This window comes from Leucopleurus acutus (assembly GCF_964270905.1).
Source record: "Leucopleurus acutus genome assembly, chromosome: 10".
Classification (NCBI taxonomy): Eukaryota; Metazoa; Chordata; class Mammalia; order Artiodactyla; family Delphinidae; genus Leucopleurus; species Leucopleurus acutus.
The window spans coordinates 40,730,790-40,754,922 of record NC_139153.1 but is presented as its reverse complement, the minus strand read 5'-3'; the positions used below and the strand labels follow the sequence as shown (position 1 = coordinate 40,754,922).

The window sequence follows — 24,133 nt, the reverse complement described above, 5'->3', positions numbered from 1 at the left end:
CAGAGTGGCTATACCAATTTGCTTTCCCAGAAACAATGTTTGAGAGTTCCAGTGGCTCCACATCCTCACCAGCACTTGGTATTGTCAGTCTTTTTAATTTTAGCAATTCTACTAGGTATGTAATGGTATCTTATTATAGTTCTAATTTGCTTTTCCCTAAAGACTAAACAATGTTGTATATCTTTCCATGATATACATGTATCTTTGGTAGCTTATTTGCTACCCACATCTTTTATGTTGACATGTCTGTGCAAATCCTTGCTCATTTAAAATATTGAGTTGTCTTCTTATAAGTGAACTGTAAGAATTCTTTGTATATTTTGAGTACAAGTCCTTTATCGGATATGTGTTTTGCAAATATTTTCTCCCCTCCCTGGCTCATCTTCTTTTTCTTTTCATTTCATTTTCTTAACAATGTTTTAAGGACAGAAATTCTCAATTTTTATCAAAATTAAAAATGCTATAAAAATTTTATCAAGTTCAATTTAACTACAAATTACTTTAATAAATATAGGGTTATTATGGCTATGTATTTTTTTTTGATTGAGCTTTAGTACTATTTGTCTTTGAAGGAATTTGTCTCTCTCTTTTTTTTTTTACATCTTTATTGGAGTATAATTGCTTTACAATGGTGTGCTAGTTTCTGCTTTATAACAAAGTGAATCAGCCATATATACACACATGTTCCCATATCTCTTGGAATTTGTCTCTTTAATTGAGATTAACAAAGGTATTGCCAATTAAATTGTTCACAGAGTTCCTTCGTTATTATTTTAATGTTTGTAGGACTTGTAGTGCTGCATGACCCTTTCTTCATTCTTTTTTTTTTTCCATTCTTCATTCTTGATTATTATGTACTTGGTGTCTTCTCTCTTTGTTTTTCTTGATCAGTCTTGGCTAGAGATCATAAATTTTATTGTTTCAAAGATTTAGTTTTTGTTTCATTTATGTTCTCTGTTGTTTTCTGGTTTTCTGTATCATTGATGTCAGCACTGATCTTTATTATTTCCTTCATTCTGCTTGCTTTGGGTTCATTCTTTTCTAGTTTATTAAGGTGGAATATTAAATCATTAATTTGAAATCTTCTTTTCTAATAAGAGCATTTAATGCTATAAATCTCTATCCAAGCACTGCTCTAGCTGTATTCCCCAAATTTTGATGTGCTTTCATTTTCAGTCAGTTCAAAATATTTTCTTATTTCTCTTGTGATTTAGTCTTTGAACCATGGGTCAAAAATGTGTTGTTTAATCGCCAAATGCTTGGAGGTGGGGGTTTCTAGATATCTTTGTTACTGATTTCTAATTTAATTATATTGTAATTGGAGAACATGCTTTGTATGATTTCAATACATTTAAAATTTTGAGATTTATTTTATGGTCCAGAATATCATCTATCTTGACAAAAGTTCTATGTGCACTTGAAAATAGTTTGTATTTTGCTGTTGTAGGGAGGAATGTTCTAGAAAGGTCAATTAGATTATGTTGGATGATGGTGTTATTCATGTCTTCCATACCTTTAATGGTTTTTGGTTTCCATATACGGAGGGAGGAGTGTTGAAAACACCAACTATAAGTGTAGTTTAGCTATTTATCCTTTTATTTCAATAAAAGGATATAATTTTCAATATATATATTTTGAAGCTGTCATTAGGTATATACCTTTTTAGAATTATCATGTATTCTTGATGAACTTGTTTATCATTATGTAATAATCCTCTTTATCCCTGTAATATTCCTTGTTTTGAAGTCTTTTGTATGTTATTAATGTAGTTGAAGGATTTTTTAATTTCCCATTTTATGTTGATCTTTTTGGTGTTATTTCTAGCATTTTCATTACTTTTCTTGTAATTTCTATGTTTGTACTCAAATTCCCCATCTGTTTATGCATGCTGTTATTTTTTCTACTAGATCCTTTAACATACTGATCCATCTCTGTCTGATAGGTTCATTATCTGGGTCATCTCTGGGTCTGGTTGTTTTGACCATTTTATCATTTGACAGTGGTTTGTTTTTCTTTTCTTTTTTGTTTGTCTCTGAGTTTTTCATGAATGCTAAATGTTGTGTGTAAAAGAACAGTAGAGACAGGTAAATAGTATTTATGTCCAGAGTTGGGCATGCCTCTTTTTCTGTTAGGTTCTCAGTATAGAGATTGAGTCAGTCAAGTTGGTAGGAGGGTTGAGTGTGAGTTTTTTGTTGCTGGAGTTCCTCCAATGGTGGGTTACTGCTGCCTTTGGATTAATGGGAGGCCTGGGACGCTGAAGTGCTTTTCTGTTTCTGCATTCCAGTTTCAGCAGGCCCTGTATTCTTGAACCTCAGAGAAGGAAATTTCTTCATGCTTTTTCCACTCCCCAGCAGTAAACTGTTGTTGCTTGTTAATCAGGGTGAGGTCTGTGGTGAGGGCAGCTTTTATCAGCTTTCCTGGTCTAGCTTCAGTCTGAGGTAGGCCTTGTGCACCTGAGTCTCAAGGTGGGGTTTTTTAACTTTCTTGCCCTTCCCTTCCTTGTCAGCCAAACAGATTTGTATCTGAGAGCAGTCTTAGGTGGGAGCAAGATTTCAGATCCTCCTGCAGTGGTAGCAGACCTTTGCATCAGTGCAGGGTCTGGCCCCACCTCTCCCCCAGGGTTGTATGGGTTTACTTTTACCCTCCCCCATACTTTTGCTTGGAACTGATGGCAGAAGGATTCTTGCTCTCCCCCACACCTGAGAGTTTAAAATTTCTTAAAAATTTTATTTATTTATTGGCTGCGTTAGGTCTTAGTTGCAGCACATGGGATCATCGTTGAGGCATGCGGGATCTTTTGTTGCAGTGCGCAGGCTCCAGGGCACATGGGCTCTGTAGTTTGCAGCACGCAGGCTCTTTAGTTGAGGCGCGTGAGCTCAGTAGTTGTGGCACACGGGTTTAGTTGCCCTGCAGCATGTGGGATCTTAGTTCCCTGACTGGGGATCAAACCCGCATCCCCTGCATTGGAAGGTGATTCTTTACCACCAGGCCACCAGGGAAGTCCCCCGGAGAGTTTTTGAAGCAAGGCTTATAGTGGGGAGAGAGGCTTCCTGTCCCTTCTCAGAGGCAGACAGCTTTGTTTTTACCCCTTTCATTTTTCCTGGTCATGGGAACGTGAAGATTTCTAGCAGCTTAAGGCTTTTGCTTTGATTGATAGACGTCTAGGAAGTGGGTGGTGTTTTGTTCCTGTGCACCAGTAACTAGGGTGCTCTCAGGTCTTCTGCCACTTCCCTCCTGTTTTTCTTGTGAGCACCCAATTGAGGTTTGTGGAAAAGAGCTTGTGAATGGCTGTAGACAACCCTTATGTCTGGAGCTCTGGAGCTGGGATTCTGAACTGGCAGGCTAGCTCACACTCTGCCTTTATGAATTCATTGACATTTTAGCTGTCTTCTTTCCTACTTTTGTGGTACTACCTCTTCCTCCTGGGCTCTGCCATGGATGAAGTACATGTGCTCTGTGTCTCTTTGAAGGGGTTTATCACCCTTTGTAATTCAAATTATCTAGCTGCTTTGTGACCGTAGCTCTCTGATTGGGCTCACGAAGTTGTGACTGTAGGTTATCTGACTTTTTCTTGCTGTTAGGGTGTGAGTGATGTTCTCATGTGACTTTCAGTATCCTAGGTGGAAGCAACTCTTTATGAATGATTTTGTAACCAGAAAGGATGATTGGTAAATTTGACTTCATAAAAATTAACTTTAAGGGAATTGCCTGGTGGTCCGATGGTTAGGACTCTGCACTTCCACTGCAGGGGGCATGGGTTCAATCCCTGGTTGGGGAACTAAGATCCTGCCAGCCATGCAGCGTGGCCAAAAAAAAAAAAAAAAAATTAACTTTAATATTAACTTAGTTAACATGAAGAGTATGAAACTGCAAGACACAGAGTGGGAAAAGATATTTGCAACACATAGGACAAATAAAAAGCTCATAAATGGGATATATAAAGAATGCCTGTCAAACTGTTATATATAGAATGGATATAAGGTCCTACTGTATAGCACAGGGAACTGTATTCAATATCATGTGACAAACCATAATGGAAAAGAATATGAAGAAGAATATATATGTATAACTGAGTCATGTTGCTGTACAGAAGAAATTAACACAACATTGTAAATCATCTATACTTCAATAAAATTAAGAAAAAAGAATACCCGGGAATCAGTAAGGAAAAGATAATCTAATAGATAAACTGGCTAAAGAGTTAAACAGGTGCTTCACAAAAGCAGAAATATAGATGATGAATAAACATATGAAAAGGGGTGCCGTTTCATTAATAATTAGGGAATGCAAATTAAAATCACAATTACACACCATGAGGGAGCCTATAAAAGTGGCTAAAGTTGAAAATGTGTGACAATATCAAGTTTTGGCAAGGATATGGAGCAAAGCAACTCACCTCCACTGTTGGTGGGAGTTATTAGTTGATAACAAGCAATTTCAACATTATCTTGTAAAGGTAAAGACAGGCTAAATTCCATTCTAGCAATTCTGCTCCTAGGTATACACCTCAGAATTGCAGGACACGTGTACCAGGAGGCTAAGCCCTCTGATGGACACATTCTTCCTTGGCGTTGATAAACCTTCGGCCAGAGTACTGCAGAGTCTGGCTGGCCATCTGATCTCTTCACGTACCTATGCATATCTTTGCTCCCATGTACTTTGCAGAATCTCATTGTAACACACTCAGGAGACAAAATTACTTCCAAGTTTGCTTTAGCGGAGCCCCACATTCTTCCCCCAAGCCTCTCTGGTACCTGTGCTGAGGGAAGAGCCTCTGCTGCAGTTCTCAGCAGTGGCGGTACTTACACATCTCAGTAAAGCCGCCTTCATCCCCCTGCAGGAACTCACCCTTTCCCTTGGGCCTGAAGGTGGTTTTTTTTCTTTTTTGCGGTACGCGGGCCTCTCACCGCTGTGGCCTCTCCCGTCGCGGAGCACAGGCTCCAGACGCGCAGGCCCAGCGGCCATGGCCCACGGGCCCAGCCGCTCCGCGGCATGTGGGATCCTCCCAGACCGGGGCACGAACCCGCATCCCCTGCACCGGCAGGCGGACTCTCAACCACTGCGCCACCAGGGAAGCCCCTGAAGGTGGTTTTGTATAGCCCCTTCTGTGTCTCAGAATCCCTCCACGTACTTTACCTCGTATGACCCCGTGACATGGGAAGTAATCTCCACCAGGCGGGGCTTTTTGTCCGTTTTGGTCATTGCTCTATCCCTGATGCGCAGGTAGTCCTGTTAAAAGATAGGAATTTTACAGGTGAAGAACCTGAGGCTCAGAGAGGTCACTTGACTCCTAAATGGAGAGACCTTCTAGCCCTGAGTTTGGTGTGTAGTGTTGCTTTTTGGAGTAGAGGATAACTTTTTTATTTCTATAAATGATATGAGAAAGGACAAGGAACTGTAAATATGGTGTCTACAGTGTGATGTCATACAGAGGAAAGGACACTGAAAAAGTTCAAGGTCTGGTGTCTAATACTGTCACTGCTGCTTTCCGGTCCTAAGGCCTGGTCTCCAGGCTCTGGTGAGGATGTGATGAGAACATGAATCTGAAAGTGTTCTGTACATAGTAAGGTGTATTTGTGGGTTGAACTGTGTCCCCCGCAAAAAGGTATGTTGAAGGTCTACCTCCCAGTACCTGTGAGTGTAACCTTATTTGGAAATAGGGACTCTGAAGTTGTAATCAAGTTAAGACAAGGTCATACTGGATTAGGGTGGGCCTTAAATCTAATGACTTGTGTCCTTATAAGAAGGCCTTGTGAAGACACGGAGACAAGGACACACACAGAGGGAAGACAACCATGTGAAGGCAGAGGCAGAAACTGGAGTAACTACAGCCAAAGAATGCCAAGGATTACTGGCAACCACCAGAAGCTAGGAAGAGGCAACGAAGGATTCTTCCCTGGAGCTGAGGGAGCACAGTCCTGCTGACACCTTGATTTCAGACTTCTAGCCTTCAGAACAGTGAGAGAATAATACGTTTCTGCTGTTTGAAGCCATGCAGTTTGTGGTAATTTGTTATGGCAGCCCCAGGAAACTAACACAGGTGTGCCATGTGTGTAAAGGATACGCCTTGTATCAACGGATGGTTCAGCATCGCATGTACACTTCTCCCAAGTGAAACGACCCATCGGTGCTGAAATGCTCCCCAGACTAATGATTTTCCTTCCTTGCTGCCTAAGTTACCCACAGTTTCAGTTTGTCCTTTCTTTAGCGAGAAGGACACAGGACAAGCTGTGCAGTGGGGTGGAAAAAGCACAAAGAAGGGCTCCAGGGACTATCCTCTAAAAAAAAAAGCACCAAGGGGGAAGCTGAAGGGGGATGTCTCAGTGCTAGGCAATTACTGTGGGCGCAGATGAGGGAGGGAACAGCAGAGATGGAGGTCCCCAGGGAGGATGCTGGCCAGCCCCATGGAGCGTAAGCACCGAGAAGCACAAGCACAAGGCAGGAAAGAGGGTCGGCGCAGATACACATCAATATATCCTATTCCAACATGTCAGCCCCTCCTTTGGGTCAAAGACTCTTGGCAACACGAGGTAAGTCTATTCATTAGGCCTGCACTATCTCCTGTTGCCTTCTGATCTGGGTTTTCCTATCCCGCTTGCATGTGCTATGAAGGTAGGATAGGGCCGGGGCTTTCATCTGCATTTCATAATATTCTTGTGGGAAAAACCAAACAAACACAATACTAATAAACCTTTGTGTCTGGATGGGATTTAGAATTTACAAAGTGCTTTCACATACAATCCCTCTTGACTGGGCCTCCTTGTGAACGATCCAGAGGTGCTTATCCATGAAACACAGGTCTGTCCCCTAAATCAGAGATTACAGGAAGTCCTAAGCAGAACCATGCCAACCTCCCAAAGTGGATATGGGTCAGGTTAGGAAACCATAATACACACAGGCCAACAATCCCAATATGCGGCCTTATCCAATAGCAAGGAGCAGACTGAGCTCATGGCACCAGTGGAATGCCATCTGGGCAAGAGTCCCAAGATGAAAACAGAGGACTTCTGTTGTCAATAAATGGGAGACTAGGTGAATTGGACCAACCCTTCCACTAAGGACAATCAAAAGGCTGTACAAACATCTTAAAAGCATCAACAAGCAAACAAGATTCTAAAGAATTGTTAGGCTGACATCCCAGAGAGGACAGGAATCCAGACAGGTAGGCCCAGCATTCAGGGCCACTTTTCCCTGGAGGCACTTGCCCATTTGGAAGAGGTGACTAAGAGAATGAGCTGTGTGTTTCTGGAAGTCTTGCAAGGTTGGGGGTCAAGGGGTGTTGGAGTTCAGGGTCCACCAAAGGTGGGACACTGATAAACCACTGCCTGTTTTGGGCTGAGACCCCAGATGATTGTGCCCTAAGGGGTAAGGATGAACCGAAAGCAAACCAGCCCTTGCACAATCTAATAGGTCCGCAGTCTGCCTTCAGTGGCCAGGAAATCTCCAACTTTGAACCTGGAATAATGTGATCTCAGAATTCTAGTGCCCCGGCCATGTGACAGAAGCAAACAAAAACCCCCTCTAAAGGAAGAGTCATCCTAGATCTGAAAATCTCAATAAACAATTTTTCAAATACAATGTCCAGCACAAAATAAAAAATAATGAGGCACAAGAGGAGACAAATCAGGGGGAATCAGCAGGAATTAGGCAAAAGAAACATACTCATGGGGATTCCAGTTATTGGAATTATCACAGATTGAACACAGGCAAAGTTCTAGAAAACTCTCACCACCAGTAGTAATTCTGGATATTTGAACTCTTAACACTCTCTCTAATCCATCCTCATTTGTTGCCTGGATTGCTACAAACCCCATTCTCTCTGCCTTTACCATTGTCTACCTTGGCAATCTGTCCTAAATTGCCCTTTCCAACCTCATCACATAGGACCTCTCTGTCTCACAATCTCTAGTCACATAGCACAACTTTCCTGTGAGTATTCTCCCTCTGCCTTGAATGTCTTCTCCTGCATCTTCCTGAAAAATGCCCCCTCAACCTTCAAAGTCCAATTTAAACCTCTCTCCTTGAAGCCTTTCTGAATTCATAACTCCAGCTCTCACAGCTCTGTATATACCTCTATTAAGTATTGACACACTGTATTATAATTATTTGTTTATAAGACTGTTTCTCAAGTACACCGTTAACTTCTTGAGGTTAGGATCTATCTTATTCATCTAGAGTTCCTGGCATCTAGCATAACGCCTGGCTGAGTATGTGCTGAATAAATATTTATGAAAGAAGGAAAGATAGGGCTTCCCTGGTGGTGCAGTGGTTAAGAATCCACCTGCCAATGCAGGGTTCACGGGTTCGAGCCCTGGTCCAGGAAGATTCCACATGCCGCGGGGCAGCTAAGCCCATGCACCACAACTACTGAGCCTGCGCTCTAGAGCCCACAAGCCACAACTACTGAGCCTGCGTGCCACAATTACTGAAGCCCGCGTGCCTAGAACCCGTGCTCCGCAACAAAAGAAGCCACCAGTGAGAAGCCTGCGCACCACAACGAAGAGTAGCCCGCACTCACTGCAACTAGAGAAAGCCTGTGCACGGCAATGAAGACCAACGCAGCCAAAAATAAAATAAATAAATAATTTTTTAAAAAATTAAAAATAAAAGTATTCTTAACAGGTGCTACAGACTGTTATGGATCGAATTGTGTCCCCCCAAATATCACATGTTGAAGCCCTAACCCCTAATGTGACTGTATTTGGAGATAAGGTAATTAAGGTTAAATGAGGTCATCAGAGTAGGGCCCTAATCCAATAGGACTGGTGTCCTTATAAAAAGAGGAACAGACACCAGAGAGCTCTCTCTCTCTCCATATGCACACAGAGAAAAGGCCATGTGTGGACACAGCAAGAAGGTGGCTGTTTGCAAGCCAGAAAGAGAGGCCTCACCAGAAACCAACTCTGTTGGCACTTTGATCTTGGACTTCCAGTCTCCAGATCTCTCAGAAAATAAATGTCTGTTGTTTAAGACTCCCAGTCTGTAGTATTTTGTTATGGCGGCTCAAGCAGACTAATACATAGACCATTTCTGGGATTTCAAACATGTATAAATACACATGAATACACAATGAAGGGAAGAATTCAACTCAAACTGACAAGAAAGGCTAGGGAGTAGAAAAAATTACATCAGGAAAATGGCTTTTTAAAAAGTTTTATTTCAAGAACTTTGTTTTTTACTGGTATTTCAAAAAAAGGTGGGTCAAAGTACAAAAAAAAAGTCAGTTGAATAACAGCATAGGTTTAGAAATCACAGCAGCAGAAGCAATGTACAGACAGCACAGACAAAACAATCCAATGTATGCAATTCTCTTTAGGTTCTTTGCATATTTTGTGTTTTTTCCCTCCTGTACAAAATACATCAAAGCATGCCATAAGATCAGAAAAAAGAAAGGAGTTTAACAAATGGTTACAAGAAATACTCTGTACAAGAGGAGATAATTCTTCTCCCCTCCCCACCCCCCCACCCCCATTTCCTCTCTTTTTGCTCTGCTTTAGGTTAAGTTGTTCTGAAGACAATTCACCTCCAAGTCGGCCTGGTCACCTTTGCCACCCTCGAGTTTGGGCGACATGGAGTTCTGAATGTTAAATGGCTCCTCCTCTTTCAGGCAGGACTTGAGAGCTTCCTGGATTTTATGGGGAGCACTAGAATCATCCTGAAAGAGGAAAAAAAAGGTGAGGGAGGAGTGGGAAGGAGACAGTGGGTAGAGGGATCAAATAACATCTCAGACTTTTCAATTTGGCTGAAAAAATCATAACTGAAAAAAGGAAGAAAGCTCTGAGACGTGACTGAACCAAAGAGACCCATTAGCAGGTACTTTTTAGGAACATCATCCTCAAAAACACTGGCCAGATATAGATGAAAACTTGACAGGTAATTGCATTACAAATACCTTTAACTTAGGCCAGTGTGAGGTTTTCTCTTTGGCAGAGACTGGGGAGAAACAGTCCCTTTTAATACTGGGCCTGGCCCCTCTAAAGCCTCACCTGTTGGTGAGCTCTGCCTGGCCCCTCTTCACACGGCCCTCCATCTTGTTGAGTTCTGCTCTCACAAAAAGGTCTTGTTCAGGAACATGACTTGTCGGTGTATTCAGTGGGGCACAAACTGGACTGTGGTCAGGTGCAGAGCTGTTCCCGGCAAAATTAGGGCCTCTCTCCCCACAGCAAATATATGTTCTCTGACTAGAGGCTGGAGATGTGTGAACCTCTTCCTATCAGAATTTATCTACCAAAAGATGCTAACTTACAGGGTGTTCCCTCAATCCAAGCCCTGCGCTGCTGGTTCATGACCCATCTCTGACTGGTACTCGTGCCCTCCTGCCTATCCACGTGTGCTGCCTGCAGCCCTGTGACAAGCTCCTGAACCTGAACTGAATTTGTTAAAGGTTTTCAGGAAACCCACACCAGTACACAGTGCTCCGGCTCTGCACTCAGAGAACTCTCACAGCAATGCCTGCCTTCCCACTACTCTTTTCCTTTAGGACCGCCTGAGGGGATTTTACCCTGTGCAACTCAATGGGCCTCAGTTCTTTCTCAAGTGCTTGGAACTGTGCTGATCAAAGAGGTCGTGTAGCTACCCAGGCAGGTTCATGGATGGCAAGAAGGGTAACGTCCCTATCTGATCAGCTAGCTCAGACCTTTCTTGCTTTAACCAAAATTCAAGGTACTCATCATGCTTAAGGACCAAGGCATTCTCCACAAAACTGTGAGCTTGGGTCTCCCTGGTGGCGCAGTGGTTAAGAATCCGCCTGCCAATGCAGGGTACACGGGTTCGAGCCCTGGTCTGGGAAGATCCCACATGCCGCGGAGCAACTAAGCCCGTGCGCCACAACTACTGAGCCTGCGCCCTAGAGCCCATGAGTTACAACTACTGAGCCTGTGCACCCAGAGCCCGGGCTCTGCAACAAGAGAAGCCACCACAATGAGAAGCCCGCGCGCCGCAACAAAGACAAGCCCCTGCTCACCGCAACCAGAGAAAGCCCGCGCACAGCAAAGAAGACCCAACGCAGCCAAAAATAAACAAATAAATAAATTTAAAAAAACACAAAAAACTGTGAGCTCTTGTCCATGCTCCCTGCTACTGAATTTGACCCATAATGGCACTAGGTCAGGCAAGTGACTAGTTGGAAAGTAGGGAAAGGCTCCAGGCCTACATCGGTTGCTACGGGTGTTTAAACGTACTGTGCATGTAGAAATCACTGTTACCTGCCCCTTGCTCCAGCCTCACTTAGCACTTTCCCAGAAGACCAGCTTGAACAGAACAATTTGATAGAGTTTCAAAGACCTCAGGAGTAATTTACAGACAACAGCGGAACACATGTTCCCCATTTCCAGTGAGACAAGCACAAGAGGAAATGAACTTCATTCTGTGCTGAGGCAGGTTTCAGGCAAGGCAGCTGCGCACAGCACGCATAGGCACTTGATATTTTCTACCACTGCTTGCAGAGGTTTAGAAAAAACTGTTCAATGGCATAAATGTATATGTGCTGAGATGGAGATTGCCCTGATATATTAAGTATATTTTGTATACACACACACACACACACACACACACACACAGGTTTTTTTATAGAGAGGGAAGCAGAATGAGGCAGAACTTCTGTATTGTGTGGGGGAAGACGCTGGGCATGACCGCTTGAGACCCTGAGTAGAATGGACTTTGGATCACAGCAAAACTTGAAGCAAAACAAGATGGCCTGTACTCGCCTCTCCTCTTACAAGTGTGGAAATCACTTTCATGTTTTTCAAGATAACTGCCCCCACTCCCGCCCCATCACACACACCTTGGGGGGATGCAGGGGCACAGGGATATTCTCATAATGTGAAAAAAGTGGATTTGGTGAGTCTTATAGACCTGGGCATCAAAACTGTGATGCCATGAGGGTGGGGACCCAAATTAAAACTGGCACTGTGAGGGCTTATGGGATTTGGACAAATGAGAAAGCTGCCTTCTGGGTCAATAGGAGGAAATAGTAGATCCTAAAAATAAGGAACACACGTATCCAGACAATGCTATGAGATGAGCTAAGTACCTTCAACATGTAGAACGGGTGAGGGTGTGTCTGGACCAAAATGGAGCTATCCTAGTCCAAGTGTTTCCCTCAGAGCTCCATCCTCTTAAGCCTAGGGTTGCTGAATCCCTCAGCAGAAGGATTATGCGCCTTTGATTTGGTGGAAGTCCCTCATCAAGAGGGAACTGGACTTCCCTCTGGTCTAAGTCCTGGGAACTATTTCTGGCATTCTGCCCCAGCGGCATGGGCATCCTTCAGCCAGGGGTTCAGGCCTGGATGCCTGCTTGTCCAGACACAAGCCTCTATCAGAATGGGGTGGGCAGTCAGTGTTTTACCAAATACATGGAAGAAACAGAGACTGGGAAGTAAGAAAGGTTTAAATTGGGGGGTGGGATGGCGGTGGGAAACACTAAGGGACATCTTGGAAGGTCTGTCAAATCGCAGGAGGACCAAGTTACAGCCAAGCATTGCTCTAACAGCACAGCTGTGAGAACCAACAGGGTGGCTCTCAGCGCTTGGGCAGTTTGCTGCCCATGCTGTGCAGCTGGAGAGCGCCCGGCTTCCTACACACTCGCCATTCCTCCTGGAAAACGGCAAACCTCCACAGCAGGGGCTGAGGAGCTTTGGGCTTTTCCTTTTCCTCCCGAAGTTCCTTTCCTAGGCTGGCTGCTCAGCTCCAGAAGACTCACACGCACTCGGCCGCTGGCTCACCAGCCACAGGGCCCCAGGTCAGTCCAGAGGGCCCACGCGAGAGCGATGCGTGTAGCAAAGGAAAGGGACGTGCCCTCTACACAGACACCAGCCACGGATCCTTCCCCCACCAGACCCAAAGCAGCATGGTTTTTTTTGTTTGTTTGAAATCTTTTCAGAGTGTGGCTTACAGAGATCACTGAAACTGGGTAGGAAAATGACCCATTCAATCTCCTTGACTTATGTAAAAGAAAGAACCCCTCTACTAAGATAAATAAAACTCTCCAAAATTTTAGGAGATGCCACAACCAACAAGGAAATTTGAGGGGTGAAGGGGAGGGATGGGGAGACTAAATGAGCAGGCTTGACTCAGGTGCCCTTGTTTCAGCTCCTAGCTCACCTGGAGGTTTTTTCACTTTCATCCCGCTGCTAGCATCGCTTGTAAGCAATCACTGTGGTGGCTGAAGCAAGGGCTAGGGCTCCACTTCATCATAAAGCGGCAACTGTCTTAACTGTCAATGCCCACAAGATCTTGACTATGACCGAGTCTGACTTCTGGGCTGGGTGGAGGGAATTAGAGATGAAGTTTGTAGAAAATCCACCTGTTGGACAGGACAGTCACCCCCTCACATGCTCAGAGTTTTGGCAGAAAGGACAGGATGTGTCCTGGGGCACAAGCTGAGGGAAGGATGCCAGGTGGAAATGGCCCTCAAGATCCAAGAGGAGCTAGAGAGCACGACTTCGCTGAGGGATGCCCCGAGTGCTGCCCAGACAACCCCATGGCCCTTCTCAGGCAGAGTCTACCATGGCTGACCACCCTGCTCCATTCCATTTTTGTTTTGACATATTCTTTTTTTAAAAAATGTATTCATTTATCTATTTATTTTTGGCTGCATTGGGTCTTCGTACGTGCTTTTTTCTCTAGTTGCGGTGTGTGGGGGCTACTCTTTGTTGCGGTGCGTGGGCTTCTCATTGTGGTGGATTCTTTTGTTGGGAGCACGGGCTCTAGGCAGGCTGGCTTCAGTAGCTGTGGCACACGGGCTAGTAGCTGTGGCTCGCGGGATCTAGAGCGCAGGCTCAGTAGTTGTGGCGCATGGGCTTAGTTGCTTCGTGGCATGGGGGATCTTCCCGGATCAGGGCTCGAACCCGTGTCTCCTGCGTTGGCAGGCTGGTTCTTAACCACTGCGCCACCAGGAAAGCCCCTCTGTTTTGCCATATTCTGAACTCAAGGTCAGTGGCAGCTTTCATGGACAAATGCCTTGCTTTCACAAAGTTGGCTCAGGCCAAGAAGAACTGGAAACCTTTGTATTGGCTCATGCAACCAAGGCCTCCAAGAGGAGCTATTTCTTTCCCCTCCATCTTGGTGAAGAGGAAAGGTGGACATAACAAGGGTGCCCGAAATGCATGAGTCAGAAACTTTGCTAAGGACCCTCACACTCCATGGACAATAAACAACCTGACTGCAGGCACCACTGTATGGGTCAGGCCTGCTGTCCCACATGTACGAGATGGCAGATCAGATAGTGGACCTGAGAGACCCCATGGCAGGCCATCATTCACTAGTGGTCCATAAATGACAACTAAATGCACATCACTGCAAGAGGCCTGGTAAGGTAGGGATAGGGTTTCCCAAGATAAGGCTCATCCTATATCCTTGTGGGTTGATTAAAGTGGTTACCAATCTCAGCAATTACAGGACATGTTGTTCTCTTGGTTATTATGTCCATCTTGAACTTATTAATATCTTGGTGCATAACAAGTATGTTCTTTCTCTACCCTTTATATCAAAGACTTTAAAAAAATTATCCTAAATTGGCCTCTTTCGTTTCTTATTTTAAATAGACCCCTTTGCTCCTCCTCCACCAGGCCAAGCTTTTCTTTTCTGGGATCTGGTGATCAAGGTCTCATGTACTATTATTCTCTCTTTCTCCTTCTGGGGCTACACTTTCCCCACCTATAAAAAGAAGACAATGGTCTAGATCTGTGCTGTCCAATATGGTGGTACTAGCCACATTCCGAGAGTTCTGAAGCCACAGGTAGCTGATGGCTGCTGTAGTGGACAGTACAGACACACAACTTTTCTATCTCACAGAAAGTCCCTCTGGACAGCACTGGCCTAGACTGTGAAGGCCCCTGTGAACTCTTATACTCTATGGCCCATTATTTCAAAGAACTTCTTCAAAATTTCCTCTTAAACTTCACTGTTTCCATCTGAAAAGTCTTAGTTTCACTCCGTTATCTGTGTAATGATGCATTTACCTGGAGGTATGGAGCCTGTGTCATGTGCAGAATTCTTGCATTTGGATCTGATATGATTTGGGGCTTGGATGGTTTCTGTTTTATTTCTGAAATTCTGACAGTACCCAGTATTTGACTGGTTAGTCTGGTCCAGATAACACACTGGGCCAGTGTCTTTAGAAAATGGTCTATTGGGACCTTTTATTGGGTTTCAACTTGTATTTATGAGCCTATACTCCTAAGGACAGATTCACCCCTAGACTTATGCTTCCACCCTACCATAAGTGTTTTGTGCTTACCTCAGCCATAACCAATGTATATAAGCCTGCTCATTTTTAGGGTCCTCAAAACAGTGTCAAAGACACTGCTTTTCCAGCCATCCCAGAGGTTTTCCCACTCATCCTAAAGAGCAACCACCATTTGCTTCAATGACCAGCAGGAAATTCCCTAGCAATGAAAGCGGAGCCTTTCTCCTTGATATAGAAAATAGAAAGACAAAAATCAGACTTCTAAAGCCTAGGTGAAGCTAAAAATCATGTGTCATCCTAGAAACAGATCTTCTGTACTTTGTATAACTTTGTTTGTCCGGGAAGTGGTACACCATCACGCCCTTATTCTCACTTTCACGGCCCCAACTGCCTGCCCTATCCTGATCCTCAGAGCTCTGAAGAGTGGCTCCACACTCTGAAGTGGACCAGAGATGTGGCCAGGGGCTGGAGCCTGCACAAGGACAGATGTGAAGAAGACAAGTTACCTGACAGATAACATTATCATAGAGAGCCAAGGCACAGGCATGGGGGGGAGCAGGTATGGGGAGCGTTGCAAAGTTTCCTTACGTTTGGGTGAGAGCCCTCAGCAATGGTGGAGAGGGAGAAGTTATCATTGTGGAGCTCAGATGGGGTCCGGAATTTGCTGGTTAGGACAGAAGAGAGAAGGGAAAAATGTAAGTGAAACGATCACAGCGAAATCTGATAGAAGCTTCATGGGTCAGGGACTGTATTTCATCAAATGCCACAGATGCACCACTATTTGATGTACCACTAAGAAAAATCTTCTACCATTTAAACCATGATCCAATGCTTTCTTATCACCTAGAGTTTTTATTACACACTTTAAGGAGCTCATTTAGACTTTAGATAAAGAACTGACAATGATATGAACAGCTATGACCACGTTTGTGCATGCCAGACAATTACAACTACATCATGACTGCCATCAGGCCAACAGTGGTTATAAGACGCCAGCGACTGTAAGACACAATCCAGTTTCAGAGATGTTAATATGTGAAAAAAAACGTGTATCTTAGAATCAATAAGCTGCAGCAGTATCTGTAGTGCACTGGGTACATGCAGCATTTTCAGAGCAGTAACCAGGCTTGGGAAAGAAAGAAGGTATGCAGAAGGAAAAAAGGGAGGCGGCATCTGAGCTGAAGGGCTGCGGAAGCCATGTTTTGCACAAAACACATAACCAACTAAAGGAGGACGACCTAGGAGGCCCTTCCCTGGGCCTCAGCTCTTGCTTCTCCACTCGCCTGGCAGCTGCTTCTTCTCTCCTATCTGCAGCAGCCCTGATCGGTGGTCCCGTCCCCACCCTGACCCTCCCCGCCACTCCAACCCTCTGGTGTCAGCGTGAGGAGCCAAGGGTCTTGGCTTGTGATCACAGGCACAGATGCAGCCCGCCTCAATGCACAGGCACAATGCAGAGGCCCTTGCAGGCCCACAACGGTTAGCTGAAAGGCTGCAGAGAGCTGCTGGCATCTGCACATCTCACGAGTTCACCCAGCAAAGGAGCAACAGATGGCGTTTTGTCCTTTTCCCAGGACCCGGGGCAAGTCCTTTGGTCACGTTCTCTGGAGGGAGTCTCGGGTCAGGGGGAGGGGATTACTTGGACAACAGGTTGAAATGGGGGGTGGGCGGCAGGTCTGCATAAATTGTCTCTTGGGTCCCGAGGAAGCTGAACTCCAGTCTCCTCCTTCTGTGACTCCTGTGACATTTCAGAAGGTTCTTTACTTTGCTTAGTGACTACAGTGATTCTCTCATAGTGTGTAAGGTCACATTCGAGTGTTCAAGCATGGACTTAAAAGGTAAATGCATGCTGATTCTCACATGTGCACAGTAGTCACTCCTCTTCTAAGAGCTGAAATGAGACTCCATATCCCCACACGGCCCTTAGAATCCACAGTGGAGAAAGTGAGGGCCGGGGTCTCACCACCCCCCACATTCTACTTAGGAGGGCTTCCTTGAGTCCTCTGCCCTTCTGCCTGGACCAAGGATTGACAAGTTTGGAAAGCAACGCACTGCAGTGCTAGACCCTCTCACTGAGGAGGAGCTGGTATTGAGTGACAGCAGATCTGAGGGAGCTGGAGTCACTTCATGCTGATTTGTGAGCAAAATCCTCACGCTGGCCACTGGCTGTCAGAGACCCAGGAAGCAGGTGCAGTCAGGTGGGGGTGGGGGACCGAGCACAGTAACGTACTTGACCAGAGTTGGGAGCTGCTATACTCAGGTTACCTTTTCTAAGCACCTTCTATACGGCGGTGTGTGTGTGTGTGTGTGTGTGTGTGTGTGTGTGTGTGTGTGTGTGTGTGTGTGAGGAATGGTGCTGGGCAGCTGCAGTGTGCCACAGGGGCTTAACGTCGGCTGCAATTCCAGCACATTCTGTGTAGGAATGGTTACGCTTGGGTGAATTTTTGGTATGAAAAACACAAACAGGGATGGAGAGCAGGTGCCAGAAACCCTCAGGACTACATCCCTGGGTCAGATGGGGTGGGGTTGGCTGTCACAGACTCACTTGGTCCTGCGCAGCTTGGTGTTCTCTGTCTTGAGCAGATAGAGCTTCTTGGCGAAGAACACCGTCATCATGAAGAGCAGGAGCAGCACAAGGGCGGCCGAGCCTACGGCCACACACATCACCTGGAAGTCAGTGATGATGGACTCGCAGCGCATCCCCTTGTGCCAGATGTAGTCCTGTGTGTTGCACCTGCAGCGGTGACAGGGTGAGACTGAGGCGACGGGCTGGCAGCCGTGGCCGCAGTGAGGGCCTGGCCCCTGACCCCAGGACTTCCCTCAACCGCCTGCTCCTAGTGGGACTTTGGGGCCCCCATCTGTGCAGACCTTATGGTTGCTATTGTTGCCTTGTCCTTACAACCATTCCATGAAGAGGTTCATGACACAAATGAGGTAACCGGGGAGCTGAGAAACTGAGCAAACTCAGTTTCCAGGAGGGAAGGGAACCCTTGTTTTCCACCTCCGTGAGAATAATCACAGGATTCTCCCAGATCCCCCCAGACCGCCCCAACCCCCCTGGGCTCTGGTGAAAAAAAAAAAGATGGAAAACAAGACCAACAGGAGCTACAGCTACAAAGTAGTAGGATCCACCCTACACAACGTGAAAAACCTATCTTGTGGCATTGCAGTCCCATCTAGTTCACGTGGCTAACCAGACACTGAAAAATAAGGAAGCGACAGACAAGAACAAGCACAAAGACAGATGTATACTCTCCCTTATCTCTGCAGCCCCCAAAGTGCTGCCCCTAAAGCTTCCAGTCCTATTACCATGAGAACTGTCATGAAAGCAGAGTGAGAATCAACCCTCTGGGTGGGTTTCAGTCCTTTCCTTGAGTGACTTTCTCTTGCCCTTGGGACATTCCCAGGCTCCAACTCTTCCAGTGACATTGCTGTTTCCATGGGAACCAGGCTGCTTCAAAGAGGAAAAATGTGGAAGGATACAGAGGCAGGCAAAGGAGGGAGGACATGAACCTCAGGGTGAATGACAGACAAGAGAAAGGGGTCCAGAAACGGGGAAATTTTGCATGGAAGAATTAGGTACTCCACACCTAGAATAGGGCAGGGATACGAGGCTAGCAGGGAATTTTCTTTTCTAACTGCCGCTTTGCAGTCGTGGGGGGCTGTTGGAGGATGGCAGGGAAAGAAGATCCCTCTAACCGACCATTCTAGAGAAGTTCAGCCATAGCTCTGCTCATTTCTCTGCAGTGGTCGGTGTGACAGAGACAAAGGCATGCTGCAGTATGCAACCAAGGGCTCAGCAGCCTCCTGTGAGTGGAATGCAAAACAGTTTCCAAGCCAGGGCTGGGCCTGGGTGTACCCACCAGAGGAGGAATCTCTGCTCTGGTAGGGAGGCCCAGTGTGATCCTGGGATGGAAGCTGTGCAAGGGGAGCTGGAGTGGACTTGTGTGAAGCCCTTCTGAGGCAGGAGCCACTGGAGGATCCATGGTCAGTACAGGCATGCTGCTCAGTGAGGACATGCTTACTCTTCCATTTGGGAGTCCTCTGATAGCTCCAGGAGGTTCTGGGAACTGTCGAGCTCTCCAGAGGCAGCAAGGGCTCCAAATTTCATACTCTGATGGAGAGCTTACTTTGAAGGTGAAAACTCAGGCCCCCAATAGGTTGAAAGATTACAATTTTGCAGATTCCATAGTTCCCAGGCTATAATCATTACTGTAGTCCCCCCAACTAGAGGCTGAGGAGCAAAATCACAGGGTTTCCTCATTTCTGGTAGCCCTTAACCAACCAGCAAGGTCTCGTTGCCATAATTTCTTGATCACAGTCCCTCTTTTTGGCAATGGCTGGACAACTCCAATCAGAACTGTGTGGACACATCCGATATGAGTGACGCTAACGTCATGATCATTTACAGGGAAGAAGAACTTCATGGGAAGGAACTGGAACTTAAGCTTTAATGCCAAAGGCGCCAAAGGCGCAGCATTCATGCATTCTGTATGTTATTCTTCTACCAGAACATTAAGACCTACAGAAATTTGAATTCTTCACATACCTCCAAAGAGACCAAGAAAAAGAAACATCAGGAATGACACTTTAAAAAGAGACACCCAGATTTGCTCCTCCTAGGACCAGTGGAAACAAGTCCCAGGAAGAATCTGAGGCCTCCATGCCACTTCTAGAGCCTGTAAAGGATGGAGACAAGCAAACCACCCAGGTCACCCCGGACTTGTGCTTCTTCCAGAATAAGCCAGTGAGCTCTCCAGCAGGTTAACTACCTTGCTGTGACGGCAGGTGTATGGGGTAATTACTGATGAGGCATGGGACGGTGGTTGCAGACAATATCCTTACTCTGACACTAAACTCTCTGGGTCTTTAAAATACGCTGGATTGGGTATCCCCAGGAAGACAACAATCAAGGTAGGAGGGACAAAGCCACGACCCAAAGTCAAGAAACCCCACCACAACTGCTATGCCAGGAAAGACACTCTGCTTGACTTGACCTGTTCGAATGGCTGCTCTCTGGGTCTGCTCCCAACGAGAAGGTCTTCACTGTGACTTTATGTGCCACCCCAGGCATGTGCCCCACAGGGTCACAGGGCCTTCCTCCTGCCACACACATGGCTCAGAGGAAGTGGTCAGCAGTTCTCTCTCCTCTCAGTACGTTTATGGGCCTACTCCTTCTACTAGTTTAGTCAGAACTCGCCAACAAGAACTTGCCCTCAAGCCAGCAAAGGCCTTTTCCAAAATCTTTAGCCGAGTCCCTTCGTTTTGCCTCTATAGTTTACTGGTTTGGTAAAGGACACAACACTTAGAGGAAATACACAATCTTATTTCTGAGGAAACTCTCCTAGTGATGAGATCACAGGAAGTGCACATAAGATGTAATTCTATAGAATATTTGCTGTGACTATCCCTTGACCTGGGACTTCTGTGAATGCACAACCTCTGGGAAGCTGTGCCTGTCACATTCCCCTCTCTGCTGAGACAGCCTCCCATGCCCTCTCCAGGAGTTCTCTGACAAGCCCCCAGGAACCTGCCTGCCACACCCTTACCTGCAGAAGGCCCCTATGTTCTCCACCAGGTAGCACTGGCCGCCATTGTGACAGTAACTTGGGAAGAGGTCGCACACTGACCGGCAGGAGCCGTTATATCGCACAAAGCCACTGCGGCACTCAGTGACATTCTCGCTTGGGGCCAGGTCCCTGCCTGGCTCTCTTGGGTGGGGCCTGAGGGCGATGCTGCTGCCGGGGACCATCCCCAGAGTATGCTGTGGAGGGACAGCATGCCACCGACCGGTGGGCTGGCCTGTCCCGGGCCCCAGACCAGGTTTCTCAGTGGGCACTAGAAGGTCATTTTCATTTTCATCTTCCAGGTCTCTGCCTCCTGCTGCGTCCTTGTCATCCTCCTCTTCCTCCTCTTCTTCATCCAAGTCATCATAGAAGGATGTGGTAGGGTAGAAATCAGATTCATCAAAGGGGGTGAAGTCATCGTATAAGTCAAGCAGGCTCCAGGAAGGGGTCTCTTCCCCAGGATCAGGGTGGTGCTCTGAGGTACCTGGAGACCCAGGGAAGCTCCCCAGGTCGGCGCCACGGCCCTCACCATCCAATCCTTCGAAGTAGTCGATGTCAATTATATCTGACGCCGTGTGGGGCTCTAGTGTGCCCTGAAAGGGGTACGTGGGCTCTGGCCCATGAGGGTCAGGTGTGCTGCCTCCCAGGTTCAGCCAAACCTCCAAGGGGCTCTCCTTGGGGAGTTCAGGGTCTGGGCTCAGCTTGTCGCCAGGAGTGGGGGAGAGTGGTCCGTTGGCCTCTGTAGCCTCGGGGGTGGCGGGGGGCGTCGATGACTGCCCGAGGGCCTCGTCGGGAGCCGGGAGCGTGGCTGGAAGGGCCTGGGTGTCGCCGCTGCCCGCCTCTGCCGTCACTCCGCCCAGGCCTGGGCTGTCCGCCTCCAGCCAGGTTGTGTCTGTCACCGCCGCCGATGCCTCCAGAGCCTCCTCTGGCCCGACCCCAGGGCCCACCACCGCATGCTCGCCGCCGGGCGCAGTCCGAGAGGTCTCATCTTCCCCAGCTGCTGGTGGGCCGGCCTTCTCCCGCGTGTCGTTAGCACGCGGCTCCCATGCCAGGACTCTCTTCACCTGCCTGTCTGCCTCGACGGCTCTGCCCGCCTCACGCACTGTGGGAGGGAGGCAGAGGGGCCTGGCGTCAGGGCAGCGGCCGTGGTAGGGCCTTGGGCTGCGCCCCGCCCCGCCGCGGCTGCTCTCCCAGACCCCCGCCAGCCCTAAGCCTCAGCTTCAAGATTTCCCAAGGCCACGCCCCATCGTTAAGTCCCGCCCCGAGCCCGCCCCATAAGCCAGGGAACACACCCAGCCAAACGTTTCCTCGCTCAGGCCCCGCCCCCAAGCGTAAGGCCCCGTCCCCTACACCACCCGCAGTCTAACCAGGGAGGCCCCCGACTCCAGCTCCTGGCATAAATCTTACCCTCGGGGCTCCATTCCACCTCTAGGCCCCGCCCAGGAGTCGCACCCTTAGGGCCCCGCCCCGAACTCTCATCCTCTCGCCCCCCCATCACCTCCAGGTCCCGCCCCGAAGTCTCACCCTCAGGCTCCGCCCACCAGACCCCTTCCCCAGCCAACACCTGGGTCCGCACACCAGAGTAGGGGCCACTACCCACCACTCGGCCTCCCCCAAGTCTCCCATCTCGTCGTGCGCCCCTTCCCCCGCCCGGGCTGCAGGCAAGGCGCTGCCCCGCCCCCTTGCCACAGCTCGCGGACTCCGCCTGTACCCGAAGCCAGTGGGACCCTGACTCAGGGTGGGGCGCGAGAGCTGCTGGGGTCCCGGTCGCCGTCGGTACCTACCCGGTGCGGCCCCAGTGGCGAGGACCAGCGTGGCCCCCAGAAGCAGCAGCAGCGGCGGCGGCCCCCGACCCGGGACCCCGCCCTCGGCTCGACCCATGGCGCGGCGTCCCGACCGCTGTCCGCGGTCTGCCCGGCTGGCTGCGCCCTCGGCTCGCCGGCCGCCGCGCCTCCCGCCGGTGCTGCGGGCGTATCAGCCCACGATGGGCAACGGGAGAAGCCGCATGCCGCCGCCGCCGTCCGCCGCTGTCCCCGGCGCGCCGCGCCTCCCCGCCTCCCTCGCCGCGGCCGCCGCGCTCTGCGCCGCCCCCACCCCGCCCGCCCCGCCGCACGTAGCTCTGACGCTTGCCCTGCTCAGTCCGCCTGCCAGGGGGACAGAGAGACCCCCGGCTCCGGATGCGGAGACAAACGGACGTTGGGTAGCGCGGGTGCAGGCGCACAGCGCCGCGGGTGGCGTTAGCTGCCAGGTGCACTGGCGGGAGACCTGCGGGGCGGGGCCACCAGTGGAGGGCTGGCACGGGGCCCCCACCCGCGAGGAACCCACCCGCCAAGCGACAAGCAAGGAGGCGGGGACGCAGACACCCGCAGGCTCCGGGCGGGGCTCGGAAGGGCCGCAGGGGGCGGAAGCCCGAGCCCGCGGTGTGGCAGTGAGCCAAACCCGGGGGGCACGGAGCCTCTCGGATTTCTGCGCCAACCCTGTGTTCGGGGCGGAGAAGGGTCTCCGGGAGGTCTCCGAGTCCCCACGAGGGAGGGACGGTCGCTGACAGCGCCAGGCAAGGGGGCGAAGTGGACCTCCCAGGTCCTAATCGGATCAGACCTAATCCGTCTGCAGCCAAAGCCCCCGACCTTGCACAGCCAGGCTGGCCGGAACGCATCCCGGGGGCAGGGGGCAAGACCTTCCTGGAACTGTGGCTACAATGCCTTCCCTCTCGCCTCCGCAGGGCAGCCTGGGGAGCGGCCTTCAATGCCGGTTCCTTCCTCCCTCTCCAGGATACATCCCCCCCACCCCGCCCATGTGTCCCGGGCCACCAAAGCTCAGGTTGGTGGGTAGTCGCTAGCGGCTTAGATCACAGCCTGGGGACACGCGGACGCCAGGCCACCGTCTGTGTGCCCTGTCCAAAGCTCACTCTGCCGTCCAAAACCACTCATCTCTGCCGTCCAAAACCACTCATCTCTGGATCCCTGCTTGCTGGGGAGTCACGGCCTAGTCACCTAATTTGTCCACCAAACCGACTGTCTGCCTCTTGATCTAGTAACCCAAATGATATCTGGGGTTACTGCTCGAGATGTGGCAACTCTGGTATTTGAGAAACTCTCATTTCTGTCACTAGGGAATCACTTAAGTGACCAAGATAGAGATTCTCCTAATCTCTTTCTAGTACATGTCTCTGGATGGGGTTGCCTTGATTCAAAGTTCGTTTCTCTCACTGGAACTAGATCTGCTGCAGTCTACTTGCTTGTCCTGGTTGTTCCCTCCTCTCCAGGTCTGCTGGGCAAACTCAACCCAGAAAGCTCAGTTCCTATCACCTTTCCATCATCCCTGACGCCTTCTTAGCCTGACCCAAGTAGTTAGACACGTTGGCCCTGATGTCATTGTCTACA

The 24,133-nt window shown here is 48.5% G+C and overlaps 1 protein-coding gene across 2 annotated transcripts; it reads right to left on the bottom strand.

The window, feature by feature from the left end:
* Positions 1-9,493: 9,493 nt before the first annotated feature.
* On the bottom strand, positions 9,494-22,631 carry CSPG5 (chondroitin sulfate proteoglycan 5; the record flags this gene model as incomplete). Of its 2 annotated transcripts, XM_082847541.1 has the most annotated exons (5): positions 9,494-9,655; positions 15,775-15,850; positions 17,729-17,917; positions 20,733-21,852; positions 22,535-22,631. In XM_082847541.1, the coding sequence occupies 5 exons, from the start codon at positions 22,629-22,631 to the stop codon at positions 9,494-9,496; spliced, it is 1,644 nt and encodes a 547-aa protein (XP_082703667.1). The 2 variants fall into 2 exon arrangements, with proteins under 2 accessions (XP_082703667.1, XP_082703668.1); XM_082847542.1 differs by lacking the exon at positions 15,775-15,850 and having other exon boundaries at positions 9,604-9,655.
* Positions 22,632-24,133: the final 1,502 nt, after the last annotated feature.